This window comes from Choloepus didactylus, chromosome 17 (assembly GCF_015220235.1).
Source record: "Choloepus didactylus isolate mChoDid1 chromosome 17, mChoDid1.pri, whole genome shotgun sequence".
Classification (NCBI taxonomy): domain Eukaryota; kingdom Metazoa; phylum Chordata; class Mammalia; order Pilosa; family Megalonychidae; genus Choloepus; species Choloepus didactylus.
The window spans coordinates 74,937,876-74,961,855 of record NC_051323.1 but is presented as its reverse complement, the minus strand read 5'-3'; the positions used below and the strand labels follow the sequence as shown (position 1 = coordinate 74,961,855).

Below are 23,980 nucleotides of genomic sequence, written 5' to 3'. Positions count from 1 at the left end.
CAGGAGCGCCTGCCGTCCCACTGCACAGGCTTTCAGGGGTGCATGTCTAGGAATCAGAGGACTTGTTCTTCCCTCTCCAGGTGACCCCGATCTCTCTGAAACCAGCCCCCATGTGTAGAAGGGAGCAAGTGCATCTGGAGATGTGCGTCTGGCTTAGGTTTGGGAGGCTCCCTTCACCCAAAGACCCACTCACCTGCACAGGCCGTCCCAGAGCCAGCCTTGGCCCTGTTAGGTGACCACTACGGTTCTGGGTTCTGTTTTTGCAACATTTTCAGGACTCATAGGTCAGCTTGTGCATCAGGGAAAGGGCAGGTGATAAAAACTTATTTTACTAGTTACTGTGATGGTTAAGTTTTGGGGAGTGTTTGTTCCTTTGCGAAAGCACCTGTTCCGTCACCGAGTAGAAGACCTCCAGGATACCAAGAGCCTTTGGAAAAGGACTCTGAATAAATACAAAATCAGCATAATTGTTGATATTTTTTGCAACTTAGCAAAGCTAACCTATAAGGAAAAGTAATACTGCTCTCTCTTAGGGCAAGGTAGAATCTAAAGCTTTAAAGGGAATGAAAATTTCATATATTTTAAAAAATGTGACAGTGAGACATTAGAAAAGGTTTATAAACAATAGTCTGAATTTATAAAACCTGTTATGCTTTCCCCCCCACCATGTACCCCAATTTATATGGGAAAGCTTGGGGAAAGTCTCAGAAGGAGTCAGAATAAAAACAGTTGCAGGAAAGAATATTATGACCCTAAATACCGTGAGATATGGGGCAAAGTTCGTAGCCATATACTTTCTTTTTTTAAAAAAATTCAGTTTTATTGAGATATATTTACATACCATACAATCATCCACGGTGTACAATCAGTTGTTCACAGTGTATTATATAGTTGTACACTCATGACCCCAATCAATTTTTGAACATTTTCATTACCACACACAAAAAAGAATAAAAGTTAAAGTAAAAAAGAACACCCAAAACATCCCATATCCCCCATACCTCCCTATTATTCATTTACTTTTTGTCCTCATTTTTCTATTCATCTGTCCATATACTGTATAAAGGGAGTGGGAGCCACAAACTTTTCACAATCACGTGGCCACGCAGTGTAAGCTATGTGGTTATATGGTTGTCTTAAAGAATAAAGGCTACTGGGTTGCAGTTCAACAGTTTAAGGTATTTCCTTCTAGCTATTCCAAAACACCAAAAACTAAAAAGGGATGTCTGTATAATGCATAAGAATAACCCCCAGAATGACCTTCCGACTCTATTTGAGTTCTCTCAGCCACTGAAACTTCATTTTGTTTCATTTCTATTCCCCCCTTTTGGTCAAGAGGGCTTCCTCAATCCCATGATGCCAGAGCCAAACTTATCCCCAAGAGTCATGTCCCATGTTGCCAGGGAGATTTACACCCCTGGGAGTCATGTCCCATTAGTGGGGAGGGCAGTGAGTTTACCTTTAGAGTTGGCTTAGAGAGAGAGGCCACATCTGAGTAACAAAAGAGGCTCTCTGGGGGTGACTCTTAGGTACAATTTTAAGTAGGCTTAGCCTCTCCTTTTCAGTAACAAAATTCATAAGGGCAAGTCCCAAGATCGAGGACTCAGCTTTCTAAATTGGTAGTCCCCCAGTGTTTGTGAGAATATCATTAATTACCCAAGTGGGGAAATTTAATATTTCCACATTTTCCCCCAGGGCCTCAAGGGGACTTTACAAATACATTTTTTTTTCTCTGTCCAAATTACTCTGGGATGTATTGGGGCTTCACACTAACCTGTACAAACCAACTGGATTTCACTCCCTATTCAACGTTCCATGTAATTATATTGTTTGAATAAACTGACCATACAAGTTAAATTATAATAATGTGTTACAGAGCAAAATATAGATTTTGCACCTAATAAACATCTCTTCCTTTGGTCTCACAGAAGTTGAAGTTTTAAAAACACCGTCATTATATCCTTTACCCTTCAGTCTGATTTACCTTAGTCCGAACCAAGTCCATTTTGTTCGTATCTCTAATTGAAGTCTGATCTCTTTTTTCAGACTGCTTAACATTTTCTTTATCTGGTAATGCTGACATTCATAGCTGCCAGACTCTGGCTCTGAGTCTCAGTTGTCACACAGATACCCAAAGTTCCAGAGACTGAGCAGGTTATACACAAAGAGCTCAGCACCTTAGAATTTAGAAATAACTATTACAACTCGGAATAGATGTAGTTGCTATGAGAGCTTACAGTCTAGGAACCTTTACAATAAGCCTTCCCCTGATAGCCTATGCTGTCAGATGCAATTCTCAGAATTTGCAAATTATAGTTAGTCCATATTAGTGAGGTATTATAATGTTTTTCTTTTCATTTCTGGTTTATTTCACGCAACATACTGTCCTCAATGTCCATTCACCTCACAACTTCACTCCTTCTTGTAGCAGCTCAATATTCCCTTGTAAATATACACCAGTTTGCCAATCCATTCGTCAGTCGATGTACCATTAGGCCACCCCCATCCACTGCAAATCATGAGTACTGACAACATAAATCCCACTGTCCAAATGTCCCTTCGTGTCCCTCTTTTCAGTTCTTCCAAGTATATACCCAGTAGTCGAGTTGCAGAACCATATGGCAACCCCATGCTTACCTTCCTGTGGAACCACCACACTGCCCTCCAGATGGGCTGCACCATTCTACTTCCCCACCAACAGTGCTCAGGTACATCCATTTCTCCACATTTTCTCCAGCACTTGTATCCCTCTGTTTATTTTTTAGATGGTATTATTCACACACCATACATTCCATCCCAAGTAAATAATCAATGGTTCCATGTATAATCTCATAATTATTCATTCACCACCACTATCTATATAAGGACATTTCCATTTATTCCACAAAGAAAGAGGAAGAGGCAAAAAAGTAAAAAGCAAAAAGAAAAAGAAAGAAAAAAAATGTGACAGCCAAAAAGCAACAAAAGAAAAATAAAGTAAAATACAGTAAAAAAGTCAGTCAACAACACCAACACCAAGAATCCCAACCCCCTCCTTTATATCCCCTTCTTATAGACATTTAGCTTTGATATATTACCTTTGTTACGATTAATGGAAGCATTTACAATGTTACTGTTAACTATAGACTCTAGTTTGCATTGATTGTATTTTTCCCCAATACCACCCCATTTATAACACCTTGCAAAATTGATATTCATTTGTTCTCCCTCATGTAAAAACGTATTTGTACATTTAATCACAATCATTGACTACTCTAGGTTTCACTAAGTTATATAGTCCCAGTCTTTATCTTCTATCTTTCCGTCTGGTGTTCTAAGTGCCCCTAACCTTCCCTTTTCAACAATACAGTCACCTTTGTTTAGTGTACTTACATTATTGTGCTACCATCACTCAGTATTGTGCCTTTTCCTATCTGTCTGTAGTGTTCCCTTTAGTATTTCCTATAGAGCAGGTATCTTCTTCACAAACTCTCTCAGTGTCTGTCTGTCTGAGAATATTTTAAACTCTTCCTCATTTTTGAAGGATTGTTTTGCCGGATATAGAATTCTTGGTTGGCAATTTTTCTCTTTCATTTTCTTAAATATATCATACCACTGCCTTCTTGCCTCCATGGTTTCTACTGGGAAATCCACAGAGTCTTATCGTGCTTCCCTTGCATGTGATGGATGGCCTTTTTCTTGCTGCTTTCAGAATTCTCTCTTTGTCTTTGACGTTTGATAATCTGATTATTAAGTGTCTTGGCATAGGTCTATTCATAACTATTCTGTTTGGGGTGCACTGCACTGCTTGGATCTATAATTTTATGTCTTTCATAAGAGATGGGAAATTTTCAGTGATTATTTCTTCCATTACTGTTTCTGCTCCTTTTCCCATCTCTTCTCCTTCTGGGACACCCATGATACGTACATTCATGCACTTCATGTGGTAATTCAGTTCCCTGAGATGCTGCTCTTATTTTTCCATTCTTTTCCTTGTCTGTTATTTTGTGTGTAGGATTTCAGATGAACTATCCTCCAGCTCATGAATCTTTTCTTCTGCCTCTTCAAATCTGCTGTTGTATGTCTCCATTGTGTTTTTCATCTCTTGCGTTGTGCCTTTCATTCCCATAAGTTCTGCCAATTGTTTTTTCAAACTTTTGAGTTCTTCCTTATGTGCGCCCAATGTCTTCTTTATATCTTTCATCTTTTTTTGCCATATCTTCCCTCAACTCATTGATTTGAGTTTTTAATTGATTTAGGAGATTTGTTTGATTAATAATTAGTTGCTTCAATTCCTGTATCTCAGTTGAAGTATAAGTTTGTTCCTTTGACTGGGCCATATCTTTGTTTTCCCTAATGGGATTTGTAATTTTTTGTTGACTAGGCATTTGGTTTCCTTGATTACCCCAATCAAATTTTCTCAGTCCAGATGGGCCCAGGTCTCAGGAGAAGGTTGTATTCAATTTCGGGCTTCCTTAAGGGTGAGACCCAGCAGGTTGTCAGACTTTTCTGTGAGGCCTCTAGACTCTGTGCTTTTCCTATCCTGCCCAGCAGGTGGTGTTCCTCAGCCCGCAGCTCCCCACTAGTGTAAAGAGGTGTAGCCCCTTTAATTCTCAGGGGTCCCTGTCCTGGCCAGGGGCTGAGGGTGTCAGAAGCCAAGCTTAAGTTTCTGTTTTTCTCCACCGCCTGCCTCAGGCCCTTGGGTCTGAGTTCCCTGAGGGAGGGCCACCACTTGAGCTGGGCCCAGCCCCCCTTTTCTTAGGGAAGATACACCCTTTAGGGAGTTATCTCCTACACTTGAATTCCTACTTGGTCTCTCTGACTCTGTTAACTCCACCCTTGCCTGGGTCAGTGCTCACAATTGAAAATGCCTGAGGCTTTCTCTAATGAGCTACCTAGGATGAGAGAAAAAAAAAGGAAAAAGAGAGAAAGCCCCTTTTCAGAGCCAGTCCCCAGCCTCCCAGTTTTGCCAGTCTACCGGTGTTGGTATCCAGTTCTCTGTGCCCCCGCTTTTTGGGAACATGGCCATTTTCCAGTATTCTGAGCTCAGCTGTCTTCAAAATCCTGTGTTGTTTATTATTTATGTTTTTTGTTTTTTTTTTCCTGTCAGCCCCGTCTCTTCTCTGCTAGGCGGAACCTAAGGTTCCTTCCCTGCTTGCTCTGGTTTATCTATGCTTGTAGCCTGTATTCAGTAGTCCAAGTTGGTTAATTAAAATTGCAGTTGGAGCTTGGTTTGCCTTCACTCCAGGTAACCTGCTTCTTTTTTCCATAGTTCAGCCTGCCAGGCTGGTGGGAGAGGGGTGCCACTCTGCAGTTTGGGGAACTTTACTTACAGTTCTATGCTGCAGTCTCAACATTCTACCCATTCCAGGCTGATGTAAGTCATGGATGTCCCCCAACATTTGTTCCAGACCATTTACTAGTTGTTTCTGGCTATTTATTAGTTGTTCTAGAGTACTAACTAAATTCCACACCTTTCTATGCTGCCGTCTTGCCCCACCTCCCCTAGCCATATACTTTCAGTGCAGATGTTTACTTTCTGCGATATCTAGTGGAAGCACAGTTTTTTGAAAAGATTTAAGTAGGCAGAGCCCCCCTCCCTAGGACAGGATATTTTGAAAAATTGTCATATATCCATTGATCTTGTGTCATTTATTCACTTTATTCATAGAGGTATGTACAGAGCAAAATATCTTAGTGCTGCATTACTTGTATTAACATGCCTTTGTTTACTTTTCTTGAGATGAACCTCAGAGGCAAGAGCTCTCCACAGTTCCATATAATCCTGTATTTGATGAAAAAGCAACTATAGCAGACAAACCAAGTGCAAAGATCACCACACAACAAAGCAAGTATATCTTTTGAAACCTATAAATTCCCAGATATCTAAGGGTTTATTAATTGTATCAAGTACTCTACCCATCATTTTAGCATTCTTTAACTTTCCAATGGCAATGGCAAATTGAGATGTAAAGAATTGTCAAAATCCTTCATATCATCTTCCATAGATTATGGAAGTTGAGGGTCTGAAGTATAAATATCCCTGAATTGGGGATGATCCCTTAAGTGCTCATTTCAGGCAACTTCTCACACTCTGGTCCATGTTCAGTGGACAAGAACCAGTTTTGCAAGGGGGTTCATTATTCCTGGTAATACAAGCCCTCACTGGTATAATGACTTTCCACTCAACACCACTGGCTTTTTCGAGGTGCATGCGTGTCCTGTCAGGAAAGCCCAGCTTCCCCATGTCCCTCCCCATCACCCCACCCTGCAGCATCTGCCACTGTAAAATATTTGCACGGAAGAGCAGAGCAGGCTTCTCCATTTGCACGGGTGCTCAGAGGCCAGAGTAAACCAGGAGAAGCTGGCTACATATGCATAAAATATACAAATGTGTTCCAAAATTCACAGACTGAGAACAAAATGAATTAAGATGGACATGTTTGAATTAGGCAGTAATTTGAAAAAGAGCAGTTAGTTATCAGGATAATGCAAGCATTCGTGCCATGTTAAAATCGTAAGAGTATGAATAAACATTTTATAACAAACTACTGCTTCCACTGCATTTTATAAACAACATGATTAAGATAAACATAATATTTAACTGCATAGTCTTGACAGCTGTCTTACTTTGCCAGAGTGGCTATAACAAATGCCACAAACTAGTTGGCTTAAAAAACAGGAATTTGTTTTCTCACAGTTTTGAAATTTAGAAATACAATATCATTGTTTCAGCAGCCCACATTTCTCCGAAGTTTGTGGCATCTGGTCATGACTTGATGGAACTGATCTCTGCCTCTGTCACAGGGCAATCCGTCTCCTTCGGAATTTCCCATTGGCTTCCACTTGCATGTCTAAACTTCTCCTTCTAAGCACTCCAGTCATGTTGCAATAAGGCCATCAATGGTTCTGTTTGGCCTCTTCCTAACAGGTTTTCGAAGTTCTTGTTTATATGTGAGTTTTCACCCACCTGACTGGGGGTTAAGACCAGAACGTGTTTTCTGGGGGATATGATTCAATCCCCAACAAGCCCTTTGGACTGCCAGCATTTTATGGAGCTCATATTGCTGACACAAACAACTTTTAGCAAAGTACATGCATAGTTAACAGTATCTTTTCCTTATGATTCTCTGATGTCTCAGTAGCAGAAAAGTACGCATTTTTCATTTATTAAATCAAAGGAGTCATATGTGAAATAATTTGACATACACCACACCAGCCTTTCTACCAATTTCCTTGTGTATTGTGTGGCTGTCATGAGCAGATACTCAATTGCTATGTTGGATTATTTGTAGTAATTACTCTTAGATTATCCATAAGTAAACCATGTGAAAATCAGCTTTGTCACTGGTTATCTTTGGAACTTCACATACTTCCAGACACTTTCTCAGTGCTCTGTGAAGCTCTGAATAAGAAGATGCTGTGGCCCTGGCAATCCGTTCAGTAGGGGGTAGGCTTCTGTTTCTGGTTGGTTTGCCCACTGCCCTGGGTTCTAGAAAAAGTCCTTGCCCTTGACCAAGATAATGGGTCAGGTACTAGAGATTACACCTTCAAGAGTGGCCTGAAAATATAGCTCACTTTCCATACGCTGCCACAGTCATTTAGCATGGTTTCTTCCTATCCACCAGAACCATGTGCGTGTCAGCACAAGTCTTAAAATCATTCCATGGTCCTATGGAAGATCACTGCCCAGCCCAGTCCCCTTTGCACCTTCATTTTGACATGAGTTAATAACATAATCAGGTGTTCCTTTTTCTTAACAAACAGATCAAGTAGGGACAGCCACAGGTGCTCTCAGGCCCCTCCCAAATATAGACCCAGGGTGTGGATGGGCACAGAGAATGTGGCAACCTTTTTCCCTCTTCTGGAAACAAGAAAGTGATATATTTCCAATATGGCCAAAGTCACTCCCTGTTGGCATCATTCCTTATGGAGGGGAAAGTTAAGAAAAAAAGAAAACTGAAATGTGTGTCCATCTTCCTTTACTTCCCTCAAAAATGAGCAATAGACTTACTATGTGGAAGCAGTGTCATTTACTACGGTTTATAGTGGATGATAACGGTGAGCAATAAGGGAGGAGCTTCTCTAGTTTACATATCTTGTTGGCAAATTTTCCCTTCCCTATCCTCACAGCCATCCTATGGGTTATCATCTTTCCCAACAATCCAAGATAAGAAAACCAAGTCCAACAGAACTTTACTGGCCAAGATCACAGAGCTCTTGACATTGGGCCGAAACCCCTAGTCCAGTGCTTTTTACCCGGAGCATGCCTTTTGTAGGACACTGCTCTCAAAATCACATACAATTGTGTTGATTCAAAAAGGGATACATGGAGATCCAAGGAAAGATTTAATCACAGCTAAGGTTTATTATCTCACAGGTTATCCCCAGCTAAAGGCCTTGAAACACTCTGAATTTGAATCTAATGTACAGAAGCAGGAGAAAAACTTGAGTAAAATATTTGGTAAGGAACCTCATAATGTGGAACATTTATACTGTATTTAAAAGTATTGTATGCTTGTCCATTTTTGTCTGCCAGACAACCTGTTCCATCTGCTTCTAGGGAAAGGAAAGTACTTTGCTTGAGTATATATCACATCCTCTGAGTGTAAAACTCTTAAAAATTAAGAAAAAAAGAATATGAACACTTGGACTCTTGGAAAGAATTTGCTCCTCAAAGTATGGTGCTCCTCAAAGTAATGAGCATCACCTGGGAGGAAGCTTATTGAAACTGCAGTGTGTCAGGTCCACCTCAATCGGCTGAATCACAGCTCTCTCAACCACAATGCCCAAGAGATTTCTGGGTATGTTAGATTTGATGAGGTTCTAAGACACAGCTCTTTTCCTGTGGACTTAGCCCTCATCTCCCTTGGGGAGATTATTACAGCCACCCTGGTATTACACCTGTGATCAGATTCCATGGTCTGCAGGGAGGCTTTGCATCATTAGTTTTAAAAGCACTCCAGGTGATTTCGGGGTTGGAGTGCTCTGATCTAGTCCAAGATCCTTCAACATTTGAGAAGATCTAAGTCTCAGGGAAGTCCTCTTCAGCATGGGAGGTGAGACTGTTAGAAGTAAGTTCCATCCCCACAGCTCTGTGTTCAAGGAAGGGTCCAAATTTCATCAAAATCTCTCCTCTCTCTTGCTTCTGTTGTGGGGTAAGGACTAGAAACTGAGGGTAACCTTTGGTCTGAGAAAGAGCTGCAAGGAAGTGTGAGCGCTGATGCTTCTTTCTGGGATAGGAGCTGTTGGTAACTCCAGGACACCACTGTAATTAATAGATAGAATATCTACACATGAGATTAACAAGGACACAGACACTGAACAATTGAAACAGAAGACATACAGAGAATACTCCACTCAACATCAGTAGAACACACATTCTTCTAAAGTACATAAGGAACATTCTCCAGAGAATAGACCATATGGTTGCACACAAATTTGATAAATTTTCAAAGATGGAGGGCATAAAAATTTTTTCTCTGTCCACAATGGAATGAAGCTAGAATTAGCACCAGAAGGAAAACTGGAAAGTTTACAACCACATGGCAATAAAACAAAACATTGTCAACAACCAATGTTGTTCCCAAAAAAGATACCTCAAGGGAAATTAGAAAATATTTGAAGTGAATGAAAATGAAACCACAACATACCAAAATATATGGATGCAGTGAATGCAGTGCTCAGAGGGAAATTTATAGCTCTAAATGCCTAAATTAAAAAAGAAAATCCCAAATCAACAATCTGACTTCACACCTAGAGGAATTAGAAAAAAATGAACAAACTAAATCCAAAGCAAAAGGAGGAAAGAGTGAAGATTAGTGTCAAGATGAATGAAACAAAATAGAAAGACAATAGAGAATATGAATAAAACAAAAGTTGATTCTTTGAATAATCAATAAAATTGAGAAAACTTTAGCTCAACTGAAAAAGAAGACACAAATAACTAAAATCAGATATGTAAGTGGGGACATTGTTACTGATGTTGCAAAAATAAGAAGGATTATAAGAGAATAACATGAACACCTGTATGCCAACCAATATATAACCTAGAAGAAATGAAAAAATTCCTAGAAACACACAAACTACCTAAACCGATTGAGGAAGAAATAGAAATCTGAGTAAACAAATGACAAAGAGATTCAATCAGCAATCAAAAACCTCCCTACAAAAATATTCTAAGACTGATGGCTGCACTACTGAATTTGGAAAGAATTAACACCAATTCTTCTCAAATTCTTCCAAACAATTGAAGAGAGGAAAAACTTCTTAACTCATTCTGTAAGGCTGGAATTATCCTGATACCAAAGCCAGATAAAGACAGCACACAAAAAGGAAAATTATAGAGCACATTCCCTTTTGAATTCAGATGCAAAAATCCTCAACAAAATAATGGCAAAACAAATACAGCAGTATTTTAAAAGTTTATAGGCCATGAGCAAGGGGGATTTATTCCTGGATTGGAAAGGCGATTCAACATATGAAAGTCAATCAATGGAATACATGACTTTAATAAAATGAAGGACAGAACCACATCATCATTTCAAATGATGCTGAAAAAGTATTTCACAAGATCCAACATCCTTTCATGATAAAAACACTCTGAAAAGTAGAAGTAGAGGGAATTTTCTCAGCATGATAGAGGGCATTTTTGAAAAACCCACAGCTAACATAATACTCGGTGAAAGAATGAAAGCTTTCTTGCTGTCTAGGAATAAGACAAAGGAAGCCCACTGTCACCATTGTTATTCTACATTGTATTGGAAGTTAAACGTAGAATTACATTTACCCATTAATTTCATTTTAGGTATATACCCAAAGGAATTGAAACAGGACTCACACACATACCTGTATACCAATGTTCCTAGAAGCAGTATTTATGAGAGCAGAAGGGTGGAAACAACCCAAGTGTTCCTCAGTAAATGAAAGGATGAACCAAATATGGACTATACATACAATGGGATATTATTCAGCATAAAAAGGAATGGATTGTATTACAAGCTACAACATGGAGGAACTTTGAAAATATTATGTAAATGAATAAGTTACCGAAAGGACAAGTATTTTATGATTCCTCTTAGATGAAGAATCTGGAATAGGCAATTCAAAGGAAAAGAGCAGAGTAGTGCTCATGTGGGGCTGGGGATGGTGCTTATGGGGAGTTAATGCTCAGTGGATGCAGAGTTTCCGTTTAGCATGATGAAATCGTACTGCAAATAGAAAATGGTGCAAGTTACACAACATTGTCCAAATTCTTATGTCACAGAACTGTACACTAAAAAATGATCAAACTGGTTTTATGTTATATATATTTACCAAAATAAAAAAATGAAAAGGGATATTATACATTAATATATATATTTAAAAGTATAACAATAAGAAACGAGCAATGGTTTTTGTAAACAACTGTCCAGGCTCATAAAATCTGCTATGCTTATTTTATACTCCCAAAACATCCAGACAACGTGGGTCAGACCCACAGGAGAAGTGGGAAACGAAATTACACCTGCAAACCCCAAGAGATTTGGACCAAAGTTGGTAGATGTATATTTTTTATTGGGTCGTTTTTCTGCCCAGAACATCTAATCATGGTTTTCCGGAAATGATCCAGGTAGATGGAGTGCCCTTCCCAAGACAAGGTATATTAGAGCAGAAATATCCCTTGAGTTTGTGCCATTTATTCAATGTATTTGTAGACTGCTCTTGGTATTCACAGAGTAAAATATCTCAGTCTCTCATTGCTGGAATTAACTATGTCTTTGTTTTACTTTTAATTGAGATGAAATCTTACAGCAAGCGCTCTACAAAATTCCACACAGTCTTCTATTTGATGAATCAGGTACAGCAGCCAAGTCAACTACAAATAACGTCATGAAACAAAACAAGTATATATTTTTAAACTTCTAAGTACAAATATGTTTTAAAGATCCATTTACTGTATTAAACATCTTACCTCATCCTTCTGACATACTTTAAACTTCTGGGCAATGGCAAATTGAGATGTTGAAGAAGGAATTGTCTAAAGTGAAACTATCCCTGTGATTGGGGTGATCCCTGAAGTGCATGTCAGGTTCTCATGCCTTAGACACTGTTCAGAGGATGAGATCCAACTGTGCTAGTGCGGCTCACCATTCCTGGTAGGACAAGCCCTGGCTAGCAAAGGTACTTTCCATCGACAGCTCTTGCTAGTTCACTGTGTATCCGAGCCTCAGTCACAGACAGGACTTAGGAAAGACCAGCCTTCCCACGTCCCTCCCTATCACCCCACCCTGCAGCATCAGCCACTGTAAAAGATTTACATGGAGAGCAGAGGAGATTTCTCCTTTCCACTGGTGCTCAAAAGCCAAAGCAGAGAGGAAGAAGCTGGCTACATATTCATAAAACATGCAAATATATACAGATATACAGAAGATTGAAGAAGGATGATTAGCTATCAGGATAAGGCAGGTTTTCTGCCATGTTAAAATTATAAGACTATATATGACTAAACAAATTTTATAACAAACTAGCATTGCCAGTGCACTATATATAACACACGGATAAGATAAAACTTGATATTTTATGCATAGTCTTGGTTGCTGTCTGAGTTTGACAGGGCTGCTGTAATAAAAACCACAAATGTTTGGCTTAAAGAACAGCCATTTTTTTTTTTTACAATTGTGGAGGCTAGAAGTCCAAATCCTGGTGTTGGCAGGTCATGCTTCTCCTGCGTCTTGCGTCCTGCTGGTGGCCGCTGGCAGTCAGTCACTCCCAAGCTCTGTCTCAGGACAACCAGTCTCCCTTGGTGTCTGCCTTGGGCCCCCACTTCCATGTCCAAATTCCTCTCCTTCTGATGACTCTAGTCATATAGGATTAAAGAACACTCTGATTATCTTTGACCTTCTTTTAACAGGCTCTTCAACCATCCTTTTTACAAATGAGTTCACAACCCTAGAACTGGGGGATGGGACAAAAGCATGTTTTATGGGAGACGTGATTCAGTTCCCAAAAGGACTTTTTCCTGCACAACGGTGTATCATGCTCATTTGACGACAAAGTACAACAAACATTTTAGCAAAGTGTGTGTATGATTAAAAATATCTATTTCTAACGATTCACCAATGTCTCAAACAGAAGTGTGCATTTGTCATCTATTGGGCCAAAGTAGTCATAGCTGAAATCATTCGATGTACATCATACAGGCCTTTCTACCAGTGTCCCTAGAGTGTGTGGGGGTCGTGAGTACAGATTACTGAGTGTCTCTGCAGATTAATCTCAATAAACCTTGTGAATATCAGCTTTATCATGGTTTTGTGTTTGAAAGTCACATTTTTGCAGACACTGAGTGCTCTGTGACACTCATGAAAGATGGGTGCTGGGGCCCTTCCAACCTGCTCATTGTTGGGGTAGCTTTATCCACCCTGGTCAGCTTTCCCATTCCCCTGGTGCTAGAATAAAGGTCTGGACTTGCCCTTGAATCAAGATAAAGGTTCAGGACACTGGGATCATCACAACTATAAGAAAAGCCTGAAACTGTAGCTCACGCTCTCCACAGGTTGCTGCCATCATTTAGCACAGTTCATTTCCATCCAGAGGTGGCCACTTGCACGTCAGCACTAGTCTTACAACCACTCCATGGCCATAGGGAAGGTCAGTGAACCCACCCCATCCACCCTTGCACCTTTATTTCGACTACAGTAAATGACAAAATCAGACATTCCTTTGCTTAAGAAACAGATCGAGTAGGTACAGCAGCAGGCCCTCCGAGCCCCTCCCAAATATAGACTCAGAGTGTATATGCATGCAGAGTAGGTGCTGGCATTTTTCCATATTGTGCTCAATTAGAAAGCCACATGCTTCCAACATGATCAAAGTCAGTCTTTGTCATCATGATTCCTGAGTGAAATGAAAATTTTGCTTGAAAAAACTGGAATGTGCATCCATCTCCCTTTAATCATCCCCAACTGACCCATTACACAACCATCCTTGAACATCCATCATTCACTGCAGTTCATAGTAGATGATAACGGAATGATAAGAGAAGGGCACTTTCTGGATTTTATTTCAGGTCAAGAAGTATTCTCTCCCCCTTCCTCACACACAGCCATCTTGTGCTGGCATCTTTCCCACCAGTCCCCAGATAAGAAAACCACGTTCCACAGAACTTGGGTTTTCATTTGAATTTGAAGTGGAATGTGACATCCACTGCCCAGTCTCTCAGAACAGACCTTGCAAATGGTAACAATTGAGAAGGAAATCCTGCAGATTCAGTGAAAGATTAACCACAGCAAATGTTTATTTTCTCCTAGGTTATCTCCAGCTAAAGACCTTGCAAAATACTGAATTTCCATCAAGTTCAATTAAGCCAGCAGAACGGGTGGCTCAAATATTTGGTAAGTAGCCTCATCAGGTGAAAGATTTCTGGTTTATTTGAATGGAACTGCATTCTTGTCTGTGGTTTCCTCCCAGTTAACCTGTTCTTTGCCTTGAGGGGATAGAAAGTGCTTTGCTTGAGGCAGCAATCTAGTGTCCACCTCCCAGGAAATTAAGCAGCAGGTGGAACATAATCACTAGGACTTGACAGGAGGTTGGTCCCCAGTGTGGGTCCCTACCCAGCAGCCTGAGCATCGCCGGGGGTCATTAACTGGACCCTGTCAGCCCCCCCCCCCCAACCAGCTGAGTCACATCTGCCGAGATCAAGGCGCAGAGGGGATTTCTGCACAGGTTAGAGACAGCCAGGCTGTGAGGCTCAGGCAGACCTTCCCGTGGGCTCCGCCCTAAAGAGGCAAGAGGCGTCCCTGGGGATGTGGCCACAAACAGGTCCTGCTGCCCTGATCAGTCTGTGGTCTGCGGTGGGGCCTTTGCATCAGGAGTTTTCAAGCCCCCCAGGTGACTCTAGGGGGTCTCAGTGCCCTAGTTCACACTCATATTTCATATTTGAGAAGATCTAAGCCCAGGGAAGTCCTCTTTAGCAGAAAGCTGAGCCCGAACAGAAAGGTTCAGACCCACAGCTGTGTGCCCAAGGAAGGGTCCAGTTTCCAGTGAAATCTCCCCTGCCTGGTGCCTGTGCTGTGGGGTCAGGGGTCAGGATGAGGATCACTTTTGCCCTGAGAAAGGGCTGTGAGGAAGTGTGAGCCCTGATGCTTCTCTCTGGGTCGGGAGCTGTTGGGTGGGAGAGGTTGGGATCCCAGAGCAATGCCTGCCGATTCCTGCTTGGAAAGGGGACATCTCGACACGTGATATGGGCCTTTTTCCAGGAGCTGCCGCCTCTCAGGAACTCTGGGTTTGCTCCTCTTCCGTGTGTGCTTAAATGAGGCCTCAGATAATCTGCCTTGATTGACTGATAGATGACCATGGTTGAATGACTGAATTCATCCCGTAGCTCCTGCAGCCCCGTTCCTCAGGCTTTCAGGGATGGATGTCTAGGGCTGGAGGACTTGTTCTTCCCTCTCCAGGTGTCCCCAGTCTCTCTGAAACCAGCCCCCATGTGTAGAAGGGAGCAAGTGCCTCTGCAGATGTGTATGTGGTTTGGGATTGGGGGTTCACATCTCCCGAGGACCCGCTCTCCTGCACAGGCCATCCCAGCGTCGGCCTTGGCCCTGTTAGGTCACCACTGCAGTGCTGGGTTCTGTTTGAGCAGCATTTTCAGGGCTTGTAGGTCAACATGTTCATCACAGAAGGCGCCAGATATGTGAACTCACTCTCCTGATGACTCTTAATATTAATTAATGTTAAGTTAATATTTTTGGAATCATATATTCCATTGTTAGCATCTATTCTAGTAAATGAGTAGCCTACCTGCTAAAACTCCAACAGCCTTTAACAAGGGCTCAGAACAAATACTAAATCAGTGTGACTACTGTCAGTATTTTTCTGCAGCTAATAAAGGTAACCTGAATGGGAAAGTTAAACTGCTATCGGCACATACAGGTAGACACCTGCAAACTTTAAACGGGAACATTGATTAGTATATATTTTTAAAAATGTAACTATGAGGTATTAGCCATGGTTTTATGAACAGAGAGCTTCTGAATAATAGAATCTGTTATATTTTGTTTCTACCCTCCAACTTCCCCCAATTTTATAGGACAGCATCTGAAATTCTCACAGAGGGTAGTTGGAAAGACAATAGAGGCAGAAAAGAGAATTTCAACTGTAAACACCAAGAATTTTAGAGGAAAGTTTGTGTATTCTAGGTGGCAACATTTACTGTCCAGGACATCTAGTGCAATCATAATTTTTCAGAAATGATTTAGGCTGGTGGAGCTTGCCTTCCAGAGACAAGGTGTTTTAGAACATGAAGTCATATATCCGTTGAGTTTCTGTCATTTGTTCACTGTGTTCTAGACAGCTCTAATTACACACAGAGCCAAGTATCTCAATGCCGTATTGCTGGTATTAACATGCCTTTGTTTACTTTTCTAAAGATGAACTTCTAAGGCACAGACTCTCCAAAGTTACTTATTATCCAACATTTCAAGGAATGAGAAGTACAGCAGCCGAGTCAACCACAAACAGCATCATGAATCCGAGTAAGTACATCTTTTTAGGCTTAAACGTGCTCATTTTGTAAGAGCTATTTTTTATGTTAAATAACCAACCTCATCCTTTTTGCATTCTGTAAGCTTCTGGGACAATGGCAACAATTGAGATGTTGAGGAAAGAACTGTAAATATCCTCCATACAACCTTCCAACCAGTATGGAAGTCTATGGTCTAACTTGTAAATTTCCCCTGTAACTGGGGTTATCCCTGAAGTGCACATGTCAGACAGGTTCTCATGCTCTGGACACAGTTAGAGGGCAAGATCAACTTTGGAAGTGTGGGTCACCATTCCCGGTAGGACAAGAGGACTAGGTAGGTACATTCCATCAGCAGCACTTGCTAGATCAATGTCCACGGGTGCCCCCGTAACTGACAGGCCTTGAGGATGACCAGCCTTCCCCCGTCCATCCACATCACCCCATCCTGCAGCTCTGCTGCTGTAAAATATTTCCATGGAGGAGCAGAGGAGAGTTCTTCTTTCCACTGGTGCTGAAGAGGCGAGGCAGAGAGGAAGAAGCTGGTTACATATACCTAAAACATGAAAATTAACTCATTTGGGTTTTTATGGGATATAAATATACAGGGAAACTATTAATATTGACCCAGTGTGCAGTAGGAAGAAAATTGAAAAAGGGTAAAGAGCTACCAGGATGAGGCAGGTGTTTGTTACGTGTTAAAATTATAAGATTATGAGTAAGCAAATCTTCTAACAGACATCATTGCCAGTGTATTTTATAAGCCACCCAGGAACCTAAAGCCTGATATTTTACTACAGTGTCTTGATTGCTATGTGAGTTTGACTGGGCTGCTGTAATAAAACCACAAATGTTTGGCTTAAATAGTGGCCATTTTTTTTCTCACAGTTGTGGAGGCTAAAAGCCCAAATCCTGGTTTCGGCAGGCCATGCTCCTCCTCAGTCTTGCGTCCTGCTGGTGGCCGCTGGCAGTCACTCCCAAGCTCTGTCTCAGGACGACCAGTCTCCCTTGGTCTCTGCCTTGGGCCCCACTTCCATGTCCAAATTCCTTTCCTTCTGACGACTCCAGTCATACATGATGAAGGAACACTGATTATTTTTGGCCTCCTTTTAACAGTCTCTTTGAAGATCCAGTTTACAAATGAGTTCACACCCCACACACTGGGGGTTGGGACAAGAGCATGTTTTCTGGGTGATGTGATTCAGTCCCCAAACGACATTTTCCTGCACAACTGTGTATCTTGCTCATTTGATGACATAGTATGACAAACATATTTAGCAAAGTATGTGTATGATTAAAAATATCTATTTCCAGTGATTCACCATTGTCTCAGAAACACGAGTGTGCATTTGTCATCTATTGGGCCAAAGTAGTCAGACCTGAAATCATTTGACATACACCATACAGGTCTTTCTACCAATGTCCCCAGTGTGTGTGGGGGCCATGGGCACAGATTACTGAGTGTCTCTGCAGACTATTCTTAGTAAACCACATAAATATCAGCTTTATCATGGTTTTGTGTTTGAAAGTCACATCCTTGCAGACACTTACTGAGTGCTTTCTGTCACCCAGGATAGGTGGATTCTGGGGCCCTGCCAACCTGTTCATTTTTGGTGGGTAGCTTTCTCCTCCCTGGTCAGCTTTCCACTCCCTGGAATAAAGTTCTGGCCTTGACCTTGCGTCAAGATAAAAGGTCAGGACTTAGATCATCACAACCTTCAAGAAAAGCCTGAAAATATAGCTCACGCTCTCCACAAGTTGCTGCCATCATTTAGCACAGTTCATTTCCATCCAGAGGTGGCCATGTGCACGTCAGCACTAGTCTTACAACCATACCTTGGCCATAGGGAAGGTCACTGACCCACACCATTTGCACCTGCACCTATATTTTGACTACAGTAAATGACAAAATCAGACATTCCTTTGCTTAAGAAACAGATTGAGCAGGTACAGCAGCTGGCTCTCTGCAACCCTCCCAAATACAGACTCAGAGTGTGCATGTGTACAGAATAGGTGGTGGCATTTTTCTATCTTCTGCTCTGTTAGAAAGCCACATGCTTCCAAGTATGGTCAGAGTCAGTCTTTGTCGTCATGATTCCTGAATGAAATGAAAGTTTTGTTTGAATAAAATTTGAAAGTGCGTCCATCTCCCTTTTATCACCCCCAACTGACCAATTACACAACCATCCTTGAACAGGCATCATTCACTGCAGTTCATAGTAGGTGATAACAGTGAATAATAGAGGTAAGAAAACTTTTCGGTTTCTACGTCAGGTCAAGAAATATTCTCTCCCCCCTTCCTCACACACAGCCATCCTGTGCTGGCATCTTTCCCACCAGTCCCCAGATGAGAAGACCATGTTCCACAGAACTACTCTGGCCACGACCACAGGGCTTTTTAATTTGGAGTACAACTGCATGTCCTTTGCCCAAACCCTCAAAGCAGGCCTTGCAATTGGTAACAATTCAGAAGGAAATCCTGTCAATTCAAGGACAGATTAAGCACAGCAAAGGTTTATTTTCTCCTAGATTATCCCCAGCCAAAGCCCTTGGAAAATACTGAATTTGCTTCAAGTTCAGTTAAATCAAAGGAGAGCATGGCTGAAATATTTGGTAAGTACCTCTTCAGGTGAAACATTTCTGATTTATTTGAATAGAATTACAATCTTGTCTGTGGATTCCTCCCAGGTAACCTGTTTTTTCCTTGAAGGGATAGAAAGTGCTTTGCTTGAGGCAAGAATCTAGTGTACCTCCCAGGAAATTAAGGAGCAGGTAGAACATAATCGCTTGTGACTTGATAGGAGGTTGGTCGCCAGAGCGAGTCCCTGCTCAGCAGCTTGAGCATCTCTGGGGGTCATTATACTGGAGCTGGTCAGGCCCCACCTCAACCAGCTGAGTCACGTCTGCCATGATCAAGGCACAGAGGGGATTTCTGCGCAGGTTAGAGACAGCTGGGCTGTGAGGCTCACACTGACCTTCCCGTGGGCTCCGCCCTAAAGGAGTAAGAGATGCCCCTGGGAATGTGGCCACAAACAGGCTCCCTGGTCCTGCTGCCCTGATCGGTCTGTGATCTGCGGTGGGGTCTTTGCATCAGGAGTTTTCAAGCCCCCAGGTGATTTCAGGTAGGACTCAGTGATCTAGTCCAAGTCCCTCATTTCACATTTGAGAAGATCTAAGCCCAGGTAAGGCCTTTTAGCAGAAAGCAGAGCCTGAGCAGAAAGTTTCAGACCCATAGTTCTGTGCTCAAGGAAGGGTCTAATATCCAATGAAATCTCTCCTGCCTGGTGCCTGTGTTGTAGGGTCAGGGGTTGAGACTGAGGATCACCTTTGGCCTAAGAATGGCCTGCAAGGAAGTGTGAGTCCTGATGCTTCTCTCTGGATCGGGAGCTGTTGGGTGGGAGAGGTTGGGATCCCAGAGCAATGCCTGCCCATTCCTGCTTGGAAAGGGGACATGTCTACATGTGATATGGGCCCTTCCCAGGAGCTACTTCCTTTCAGGAATTCTGGGTTTGCTCCTTTTCCATGTGTGTTTTAAAAGAGGCCAAGGAACTCTGCCTTGAGTGAATGATGGACTGACTGATAGATGTCCATCGTTAATGAAAGAATTGATCCAGAGACTCCTGCCATCCCAACCTCCAGGCCTTCAGGGATTGATGTCTTGGAATCATAGTACTTGTTCTTCCTCTCCAGGTGACCCCAGTGTCTCTCAAACCACCCCACTATGGGTAGAATGCAGCAAGTGCATCTGAATATGTGTATCTGCTTTGGCTTTGGTAGGCTCCCATCACTTGAAGACCCACTCACTCGCACAGGCCATTCCAGAGTCGGTCTTGGCCCACAGTGCTGGTTGTGTTTCCTTTTTTTTTTCCTATCTGCTCTTTTGTGGGTAGGGTTTCAGATGGCCTGGACTCCAGTCCATAAATCTTTTCCTCTGCTTCTTTAAATCTGCTGTTGTATGTCTCTATTTTGTGTGTTTTTTTTTTTATCTCTTGTATTGTGCCTTTCATTCCCATAAGTTCTGCCACTTGTTTTTTCACACTTTCGATTTCCTCCTTATGTTCGCCCAGTGCCTTCTTTATTTCCTTCTTCTCTTTTGTCGTATCTTCCCTCAAATTGTTGATTTGTTTTTGGATTGATTTAGAGATTGGTTTGATTAATAATTAGTTGTTTCAATTCCTGTATCTCAGTTGAAGTGTAAGTTTGTTCCTTTGACTGGGCCATATCTTCGTTTTTCCTAAGGTGATTCAAGGCATTTGGTTTCCTTGATTACCCCAGTCAGATTTTCCCAGACCAGATGGGCCCAGATCTCAGGAGGAAGATGTAATCAGTATCAAGTTTCCCTGAGGAGCAGGTTGTCTGACTTTCCCGTGAGGCCTCTAGACTCTGTGCTTTTCCTGTCCTGCCCAGCAGGTGGCACTTGTCAGCCCGCAGCTCCCCACCAGTGTAGAGAGGTGCAGTCCCTTTAATTCACAATGGACCTGGTCCTGTCTAGGGGCTGAGAGTGTCAGAAGCCAAGCTTAAGTTGTTTCTGTTTGTTTGTTTTCCCCCAGGCCCTGGGGTCTGAGTTCCCTGAGGGAGGGCCACCACTTGAACTGTGTCCAGGCCTCCTTTTCTTAGGGAAGATACAGCCCCCAGGGAGTCCCTTCTACACCAGAATTCCTCCTTTCTCTCTCTGTGTTAATTCTACCCTTGCTTGGGTTAGCTGCTGACAATTGAATATGCCTGAGGCTTTCTCTAATGAGATGCTTAGAATGAGAGAAAAAAAAGGAAAAAGAGCAAAAGCCCTTTTCAAAGCTAGTCTCCAGCCTCTTGGTCATGGTCAGTTGGAGTTTGTACCCAGTTCTCTGTGCTCCTTTTTTGGGAACACAGCAGTTTTCCAGTATTCTGAGCTCAGCTGTCTCCAGAAGCCTCTGTTTTTATTTAGTTATGTGTGTGTGTATATGTATGTATGTATGTATAAATAAAAAAAAATATATGTGTATATATATATATTTTTTTTCCTTCAGCCCTGCCTCCTCTCTGCCAGGAGGAACCTCAGATTCCTGTTTGTTCAGGGTTCATCTGTGCTTGTACATTGTATTCAGTAGTCCAAATTTGTTAAATTAAAACCACAGATGGAGCTTGGTTGAGCTACATTCCTTTGCTTCTGGGAGGGACTGCTTCTTTCTCCCGCAGAAAAGTTTTGCAGCTCAGCCTGCCATGCCTGCGAAAGGGGCACCAGTCCGCAGGTTTTACTTACAGTTTTTATGCTGCGATCTGAGCTGTTCCACCAATTCCTGACTGGTGTATGATGTGTCACGGATGTTTCCCAGCAGTTGTTCCAGACTATTTACTAGTTGTTCCTGGCTATTTACTCATTAGCTGCTGTAGAGGACTAACTAAATTCCACACCTCTCTATGCCACCATCTTGCCCCACCTCATCATTGTAGTCTTTAGGAACACTTTTTGTTAGGGCTTGGCATGCTGTGGCAGTTAGTGATATCTGGTTGAAATTTGCATAAGAATAAATTTTAGAATGACTTTTCTGCTCTATTTTAAATTTCCTAGCCACTGAAATTTTATTTCCCTTTTTTGGTCAACTAATTCTATGAGGCAAAGGCCAGGCTCATTTTTGGGAGTCATGTCTCATGTTGCTAGGGAGACTTATATCCTGGAAGTCATGTCCCATGTAGCTTATTTGCAGAGTTTGGCTTAGAGAGGCCACATCTGAGCAACAAAAGAAGTTTTCTGGGGATGACTCTTAGGCCTTAATTGTAAGTGTGCTTAGGTTTGCCATTACAGAGATAAGTTTCATAAGGGTAAGCCTTGAGAACAAAGGCTTGGCTTGTTAAAATGGAAGCCCCTGATGCTTAATAGACTAGCAAGAATTCCCCAGGTGAGGAAGTTTAATTGTTTTATGTTTTTATTTAGTCTCTTAAGGGACTTTGAAAATATTTTCATTTTCTGATTAAGATTTTATTCTTTTTCTTTTTTCTTTGGGTTTCATATTAAATAAAGCTGAATTAGGTTGTTTAAATAAACTGAGATAGTGTGCTACAGAAAATTCAAATTGTGGAAATTTTAGAGAAAAGTGTATAAGTGACATGTGAATTTGGTTGTTTTTGTAATCTGTAACATTTTTTAAGGATAGTAAAACCACGACTAACAACATCTAACATCATACAGATCAGTATCAGGATATAACATGGACAGTGAGAACATTGTCGACTTTTTTGGAATTTTATAATACTCTAAATATTCGAATAACATTCCACCCATGCAAGTTTAGCCAACAGAAGAATAGAAAATCTTTTTAAGTTATTATTATACTTCCTAAACACTTTGTGTGTAATATGTTAAGTTATTTTAGCACCTCACTTTTACAAGATGAAAGAATAAATCCTTTGTAACAGTTTTCCTGTAAGAGTGAGAAGACTTGTCTTTTGACATAAAGGTTGAGAAGGTCAACATAAACATCAACAAGGATATTATTCTGATATGATATAAAATCTTTGTCTTCTAGCCAGACTACTCAGATGGTTAAGAAAAAATTTTTGTAATGTTTCATTAAGACCAGACTAACAATCTACATTATTTTAACAGATAGAAAACATATTCCTTAGACAAGCTTATTACTTTTAGTCAGTGTTGATTACAGTAAACAAAATTCACTTTCACAAACTTTCTTTATCAGGGCTTGTAGTCAGCAATGACTTCAACAAAACAAAATCCACTTTCATACTAGGAATATGTTTGTTCACAAAATTACCCTGTTGCAAGAGACTGTGCTCTGAGGTGGTTGGAGGTCAGTAGGGTCTGCTGCTGGGGCATTCTTAAAGATCTGGGAATTGTTTTGAAACCCTTGGGGCAGCACTAAGTGGGTGGGCAGAATCCTATCCTTAAGTCCCTGCTGTTCAAAAGCAAATAGGTATTGAGAGTCATGGTGAAGAGGGATATAAAAAATTCGTCTTGAAGATTCAGGACGGATGACCCAAATGCAGACAGAGGTTAGTCGGCTGGCTTGCCCCGGGATGCCTTCATCCCAAATGGCTGGGTTTATTTGCTCAAAGATCTCCTTTAGGATGTCAAGAGGCCTCGATCTGATAGAGGCCTCAGGGCAAATAAGAGGGTAAACAGTAGCCATGTCTACTAGTCGTAGGTGACCCCCAGGGAGTGAAAAAGCTCCCCCCCAGAAGGGGTGTGGGCATTTGGGGGTAATGAGAAATTGATGGGACACCAGGATGTCCTCAAGCCTACAGAGGAGAGGTGTGTTTTAGTTTTTGCTTTTTATAACTAGGCAAGTCCAAGTGGAGGTAGTGCTAGAGTGGCAGTTCAGAACAGAGTACGTGGTCCTAATATTAATTAAGAAATTAATAATCTTTACCTGCTATATCAGGTGTCATCTCAGGCTCCTTTAGTTTGATGGTCAGATGTGAAGTCAGCAGAGCCATAAACGGCCTCGGGCACCCTCAGTCTTCACTTTCTGCAAGTAGAGCTTGAGGGGCTGCCCTGCCCTCCCCCAC

The 23,980-nt window shown here is 41.6% G+C and overlaps 1 protein-coding gene across 1 annotated transcript in view; it reads left to right on the top strand.

The window, feature by feature from the left end:
* The window catches only part of LOC119512148, a 237,717-nt gene that overhangs the window by 90,856 nt on the left and 122,881 nt on the right, over positions 1 to 23,980 (top strand). The window contains exons 11-13 of the mRNA XM_037806639.1: positions 14,268 to 14,351; positions 16,386 to 16,490; positions 19,007 to 19,090. Of these exons, the coding sequence (XP_037662567.1) occupies positions 14,268 to 14,351; positions 16,386 to 16,490; positions 19,007 to 19,090 (273 nt within the window). The remainder of the gene's footprint in view (positions 1 to 14,267; positions 14,352 to 16,385; positions 16,491 to 19,006; positions 19,091 to 23,980) is intronic.